This window comes from Gossypium raimondii, chromosome 7 (assembly GCF_025698545.1).
Source record: "Gossypium raimondii isolate GPD5lz chromosome 7, ASM2569854v1, whole genome shotgun sequence".
NCBI classification, from domain to species: Eukaryota; Viridiplantae; Streptophyta; class Magnoliopsida; order Malvales; family Malvaceae; genus Gossypium; species Gossypium raimondii.
The window spans coordinates 20896138-20903602 of NC_068571.1; the positions used below are offsets into that span (position 1 = coordinate 20896138).

General features: G+C 34.7%; 1 protein-coding gene across 1 annotated transcript; it reads left to right on the plus strand.

Moving 5' to 3' along the window:
• Nucleotides 1-250: 250 nt before the first annotated feature.
• On the plus strand, nucleotides 251-2683 carry LOC105799453 (probable glycosyltransferase At3g07620). The gene is made up of 4 exons (XM_012630034.2): nucleotides 251-536; nucleotides 615-859; nucleotides 1394-1742; nucleotides 1828-2683. Exons 1-4 carry the CDS (start codon nucleotides 357-359, stop codon nucleotides 2491-2493), a joined length of 1440 nt encoding a protein of 479 aa, XP_012485488.2. The 5' UTR covers nucleotides 251-356; the 3' UTR covers nucleotides 2494-2683.
• The last annotated feature ends 4782 nt before the right edge of the window (nucleotides 2684-7465 follow it).

Genomic DNA, 7465 nt, shown 5'->3' on the forward strand with positions numbered 1-7465 from the left:
TCATGCTGTAAAACTTGAACATGAACAAGCCATCTTGATCCACCCAATTTTGATTTAAAATAAAATAAATTGGTAATTCGTTTAAATGGTTTGTTTGATATTTAGTAAGATTCTAATAAAATATTAAATTAAAAAAAAAACAATTGAACTGCTGGATCCAAACCATCAATTCTTTATTACTTTTAGAATCCAAATCATGTAAAATTAATGATGAACAGGAATAGGTAAAAATTGATATTTTAAGTATGAACAGGAACTGGAATTTCATTATTAAGTTGGAGCCGAATCCAACTGATCTAACACAACATTGCCCAAATTACTTGGGGAGTTTTATAAGAAAAAAATCCCCAACAAAGATGAGGAGGTACACGAGAAAACATCATTCAAGCTTAATTCTTTTAGCAGTGATATCCATAGCCGTGGCTTCCGCCATTGTCGTTTTCAAGGTTTCAAAAGGACTTTCATGGCATTATTTGGCATCTCCATGGACATGGACTTCAACACTTGGAGGACCCTTCTCTTCCCGTCATGTCATTGTATATATATTTCCATCTTCCTTTATGTACCCATTGATTTAGGTTAATTCATTTATTTCGCCGTTGTTGGTTATGCAGGATAAAAGAAAGGAGAAGGCCAAAGAATATATAAATCTGGAAAGGATTTGGAACGACGACTCCGTTAAAAGAAGAGGTAAACACCGAGATGGAAGTCTGGAGATGGTGGAAGCGGTTCTTGCTAAAGCTAGAGCTTTGATACGGGATGCGTCGTTAAACCCCAGTAACAGCAGCACTTCGGAACTTCCCGACTCCGATTACGTTCCCCAAGGCGACATTTACAGGAACCCTCACGCATTTCACCGGTACTCTACCAATATTTTTTTCATTTTCGTCTTTCTTAAAAGTCCCGTGACCTTAAATCAACCGACCGGACTTCGGAGTTTGTTTTTTAAACAAATCAAGTTACTATAATATGAAAATATTAGCAAATTATATTTAAAATTTTAATAAAAGATGTATAAATTACTAAATATTAAACAGAAATATTGGACAAACTTATCTTTCCAACTTAGTTAAATATGTAATGATATAAGCTAGCTCATGAACTTTTCTTTTTTCAATCTTTAATGGCAACTATATGAGGTGGTTCTCTAGCTTGCTCAACCTCAACTTTGATTTTTTACTTTCATATAGACTTGAACCGACTTCGTCCTAAACTAAATTTATTACTTTACTCCCGGCCTAACCCTGTCGGCAAAAAAAATTACCTGCTTTGAAATGTTATATTATATTTATTTTTTATAAAATTAAAATGTTGTCTACTTGAAGAAGTCAAGCTTGGACTAATACTTGGATTGGATTCTCAGTTGCTTTGTTTTTTGGCTGTGTTTTATCAGGAGTTATCTGTTAATGGAAAAGATGTTCAAGATATTCGTTTACGAAGAAGGGGAACCACCTTTATTTCATTACGGATCATGCAAAGATATATACTCCATGGAAGGACTGTTCATGAGCTTGATGGAACAGGATACAAGGTATCGTACATGGGATCCTAATGAAGCACATGTTTATTTCCTTCCTTTCAGTGTTGTGATGATACTAGAGCATCTCTTCGATCCCATCATCCGCGATAAAGCTGTGATGGAGCGAACGGTTGTCGATTATGTTGGAATCATATCCAACAAGTATCCTTTTTGGAATCGAAGCATTGGGGTTGATCATTTCATGCTCTCCTGCCATGACTGGGTAAATAATATAATTCCATACTACTAATCAAACTGAATCCCAAATGGAAGTGAAATAATGTTTGTTGATGATGATGGATTGACAGGGGCCAAGGGCAACCTGGTACGTGAAAGAACTTTACTACAATTCCATTCGAGTTCTATGCAATGCCAATACTTCAGAGTATTTCAATCCAAAGAAAGACGCATCCTTTCCTGAAATCAATCTTGTGACGGGGGAAATCACCAACCTAACAGCCCATTTGCCTCCCTCAAATCGTTCCATCTTAGCATTCTTCGCAGGCAACTTATATCACGGTAAAATTAGGGCACTTGTATTTAAGCATTGGAAGGGAAAAGATAATGACATACAACTCTACGAAAAACTCCCGGTGGGGGTTTCCTACAGTGAAATGTTGAAGAATAGCAGGTTTTGCTTATGTCCGAGCGGGCATGAAGTTGCCAGTCCAAGAATTGTGGAGGCAATTTACGCAGAATGTGTTCCGGTGATAATATCGCAGAACTATGTTCTTCCTTTCAGTGATGTTCTGAGATGGGAGTCTTTCTCGATCCAGTTAGCAGTGAGCGAAATAGCCAACCTGAAGAACATTTTGATGGGGATATCTGAAGAACGATATGATAGAATGGTGGAGAATGTTAAGAAAGTGCAGAAGCATTTCTTGGTGAATGATCCTCCCAAGAGATACGACGTGTTTAATATGATTATTCATTCGGTTTGGCTTCGTAGGTTGAATGTACGAATTTATAGCTGATTTTTTTTTTGGCATATACCAAATATTGCAACAACAAAAGGAAAAAAAAAATCAAATTTTGGTAATGAAACTTAGCCAACATCACACATCACATCGAGTGATGTTGGAAACTTAGATCTATTCTAAATGAACTTGGATCCAATCATTTTTGGAATTTTCATTTAATCTATGTAAATCGTATCATTTAATCTCTTGATATTTTATTTGGATGGATTTTTTTCAAATCAAATTAAGGTAAATGTATTATGGAAGCCATAATTTTAGAAGTCCGATTGCATTTTATCCTTTTACTAATAAAAAGTAAATTAAACTACGTATGTTAGATCAAATAGTAAATTAGTCTTTTGTGTTAAAACTTTCATCTATTTCTATTGTTAAAAACTAGTGTACCTGACAGAATAACCAGACAATGATATATGGCATGGCATTTGTACCCCATGTTGATGTATAGGGACTAAATTTTAACAATAGAAATGGATGAAAATTTTAACAGAAAGACTAGTTTACTTTTTTATCTAACGTATAAAAATTAATTTGCCCATTTTTTAATTAGAGGGGGCAAAAAGCAAACAGACTATTAATATAGGAACCTCTATGATACTTTTACCATCAAATTAATTGAATGTTCAAAATAAATTTGAATTCTTATAATTGAATCCTCTTATGCAAGTGATGGTGTCATAGGGCTAGAACTTTAGGCTAGCAAACCACGCCACTTTAGGTGTTTCATTTACTTCAAATTCACCTAATTTACCCTATCTCTTGAAAAGGCAACAATTCTCAAAGAAATTCTCTTAAGCACTGAAACTAAGCAGAAGCAAACTCTCAAAAGTAAAGAAGTAATGTGCGAATAGAAAAGCCAAAAGAAAGCAAATGCTCTCAAAGTGTTTGGTTACTTTTAATGAATTACATTGAGTGATTACAAATGAGGGAGATGGTCTCCATTTGTCACACCCCAAGTCTTAGAATCTATATTTTGACTGGTTGACGCGGTGGCTTAATCTTGTAAGTTAGTTCGTCTAATCAACAAGATAAGACTGATTTTTGGGGCGGAATCGTCTGGATAATTATTTCGTTGTGATCCGCTATTTAGTGGACTTTTTCTTCTCTAGTATTGGCGAACTCCTACTTTGGTGAATTCTCCTATGTGTGAACACGCTAAGGGCAGATCCTTTTATCGCCGAGTTAATTTTTCAAGATTTTAATCTGGGGTAGGTGGGACACATAGTGGGACACATATTAGTTATGTGTCAAGCTCTTAATAAAGAACGTTTCATTTAGCATGACACCTGTAAAACCTCGTTAATGGTGTTTGATTAGTGGAATTGTGTCTGATTAGTGGAACTGTGTGTGCATGAAAAGTAATTAGGTAACTTGTTATAGTGGGATTACGAGCAAATTCCTATATAAATAAGATGAAAGCTTAAAGGAGAAGGACTTTATTTTTCGTTTCTTTATTCATCCTTGTTCTTTCAAAAAGAAACCTAGTGTATTCTCGCTGTGTGAAAAAAGTATTAGCTTTCAGCTTGATTGACCTTTCTCAAGCTAATCGCTAGTGTAACACCCTCAGCACAAGTTCACCATTACCCACATCAATAACAGTTCTCGCAGTAGCTAAAAAGGGTCAACCTAAAATCATGGGTATCTCAACGTCCACATCCATGTCCAATATAATGAAAACAACAAGGAATATGAATTTATCTATTTTAACAAGTACATCCCCAATAATACCCCTAGGATACTTAATTGATCTGTCAGCTAATTGAATACTCATCCTAGTGGGTTTTGGTTCCCGAGACCAAGTTGTTAGAACATTTTATAAGGCATTAGATTTATACTAGCACCCAAATCAGTCAAAGCTTTTTCAACATTTAAGCTACCAATAAAACAAGGGATAGTAAAACTCTCTGGATCTTTAAGCTTGGTGGGTAGTTTGTTCTGAAGAATGTCCGAGCACTTCTCATTGAGCTCTACAGTAGACAATTCATCTAACTTCCTTTTATTTGTTAACAACTCCTTTAAAAATTTTGTATATTTGGGCAACTGCAAAAGGGCTTCAACAAAAGGTAAGTTAATATGCAATTTTTTTAAAAGTTCAAGAAATTTACCATATTATTCATTTATGTGGTCTTTCTTCACTTTTACTGGATATGAAATTAGTGATTTGTATTATTTAATCACTGGACTATGCTCTTTCTTTCATTCCTCAACTCCATTTTTTCAACAGATTCTAGATTCACCTTCTTTTCAGGCTCGACTAAGACCTTTCCACTTCGTATAGTGCTTGTGTGAACATTTTTTTTTGGTTGGTTTCAGTGTTACTAGGTAAACTGCCTTGTTGTCTTTCCAAAACTAATTTAACAAGCTGACTAATCTGATTTTCGAGGTCCTGAATAAATTTTTGTTGATTCCTCAAAGTTGTTTCAGTGTTCTAAAGTCTAGTTTCTGACATTGAAATAAATTTAGTCAACATCTCTTCCAGATGTGGCTTCTTTTCTTGCTGTTAAGGTTGTTGAAAACCTAGAGGGGGTTATGACATTTGGTTTCTTTGACCACCCCAAGAAAAATTTGGGTGATTCCTCCATCCCAGATTATAATTTTTGTTGTAGAGGTTATTCTGAGGTCTAAAATTGTTACCCATAAAGTTAACTTGCTCATGCTCCATGTTAGACTTGAAGGACAAACACTCCGGATTAATCATCCTCGCTCCAGTCGTATTGCATTGTATTACCGGATTTACCTATTTACTATAACTCAAACCACCAATCTTTTTACTTAGCGCTTCCACTTACTTGCCAACATCAATTGCATCCATATTAAAAACACTGATTGCCTTAATAGGCTTTGTTCTCATAACTTGCCACTAATAGTTATTCAATGACATCTAATTCAATAAATTCTTGGGCTGCCTCAGGTGTCTTATTTTTTAGTGTCCCACCATCCGCTGCATCAATTATTTGCCTAGTTGAGGGATTCAAACCATTGTAAAATGTTTGAACTTAAAGCCACAAAGGCAACCCATTATGAGGACACCTTCTCAGAAGATCCTTAAATTTCTCTCATGTATCATATAGTTTCTCAAGCTCAAATTGAGTAGAAGAAGATATGTCAATCCTCAACTTAGTTGTTTTGGCCGGTGGAAAATACTTCACAGAAACTTTTCAGTCACCTGAGCCCAAGTCGTGATGGAACCATATGGAAGTGAATTTAATCACTGTTTCGCCTTATTCCTCAAAGAGAATAGGAACAACTGTAAGCGTATGAAATCATTAGTAACGTCATTGATCTTAAATATGTCCAAGATCTCTAAAAATTTAGCTAAATGAGTATTCAGATATTCATCTTGCAAGCCATCAAATTGAACATACTGTCGCACCATCTAAATCGTGTTTGACTTAATCTCAAAATTTTTTACAGCAATAGTCCGTTTGATAATACTCGATTCAACCCCAATCAGAGTGGGCTTAGCACAGTCATACATAGTCCAAGGAGCAGAACGTGCAGGAGGTTGTTGATTAACAAGATTATTATCCATCTCCACAATAATGTCATTTTGCTCTTAATCATCTATTAAAATATGTTGACTTTGCCTTGCTTCTCTAACTTCTCTACGATTTCTGCAAGTAGTTTTTTCGATCTCACTGTAGTTCGTTTGGTTTAGTTTAGTATAGTTTGAAATGTTATATTGATTGTGAATTGTGGTTGTTGAATAAATTATAGTATAATTGAATTGTTATAAACTGTTGTGAGTTGAGAAAGTAATAGATTTGAATATTGTTAAACGATGAAATGTTTAGAGCCTAGATGAACGTAGGATAGAGTACAATTGGCATGCCAATAGGTTATATTGTGCGGTGTACAATGTAACATCCCAAAAATCGGGGGTTAGTAAAATCGGGTTTGTGAATTGAGAGAGAGTGGTCATGCCTTAATTTTGGAGATTATCGATGAATTTTTAGGAAATAAATGAGGTATTGGTTTTTTGGTTAAGTTTTAGTGAAACGTTTCTTGAAACACAAGTTCAAATCCCTTCTCTCGCATCATTTTTATTATTTTGCTAATTTTGCCTTAAACCGTAGTATGTGGCATGCCTTGTTTTTAAAGTAAATATTGCAAAATTATTTCAAGAATGCGGAGAAAGCCTAATGGTTAAAAGAAATATGAGAAAGTATGGAAATTAAATGAGGTCTCAAGTTTGAAACCTTTCCCTTGCAAAATAAATAAATTTTACAAAATCCCTTTTTTTTAATATGTGTGTCAAACATACCCTTGAACCCTAAGTATAAATAAAAATTGTTATTGTATTTTTCATCCTTTAGTTCAATTTTTTCCTACCCTAGTCGTTCATCCTCTTCCTCTCCCATTTTCTTTTTAATTTTCTTTCTTTCTCTCATTGTTGTCGTCGCCTACACCTGCCATTTTCCCTTCTCTTTCTTTTTCTTTTTTGCATCAAGATTGTGCACAATCTCCTTTACTCTATTGCTGAAATTTATCCTCATCTAAATCAGCCCCAAATCTAAAATATTTAACCCCAAGATCGATCCCGAACATTGCCAAGAAAGTGCCATTGTCGTTTCTCTTAACTAGCTTGGGTATGATCTCTTTTCTCTTTAATTTCTTGATTAATTATGTAAGTTAAAAACCAAAATTTTTATAGATATTTAATTTAGGGGATTTTAAATGATTTCAAAGTTATTTTTCCAGATTTTAATGAGATCTCAAACCGTTTTAAAATTCAGCCCCAATTTTGGCTACCATGGGTGGTAGTGCGTGTGCCTATGTACAAGAAAGGGAGCTGTTTTGTTTCTTGGTTCTTGCTTATGTTTTTCCAGACTTAATTTGAGTTCTTGAACCCTCCTAATCAGCTTTTAAACCCATTTTAATTAGGGAAAAAATTCTTGACCAATTGGTCATTCGGAACCCACAAATCGTGAAGCGTAAGTGCAATTAAAGGTAGCTAGTTTGTTATTTC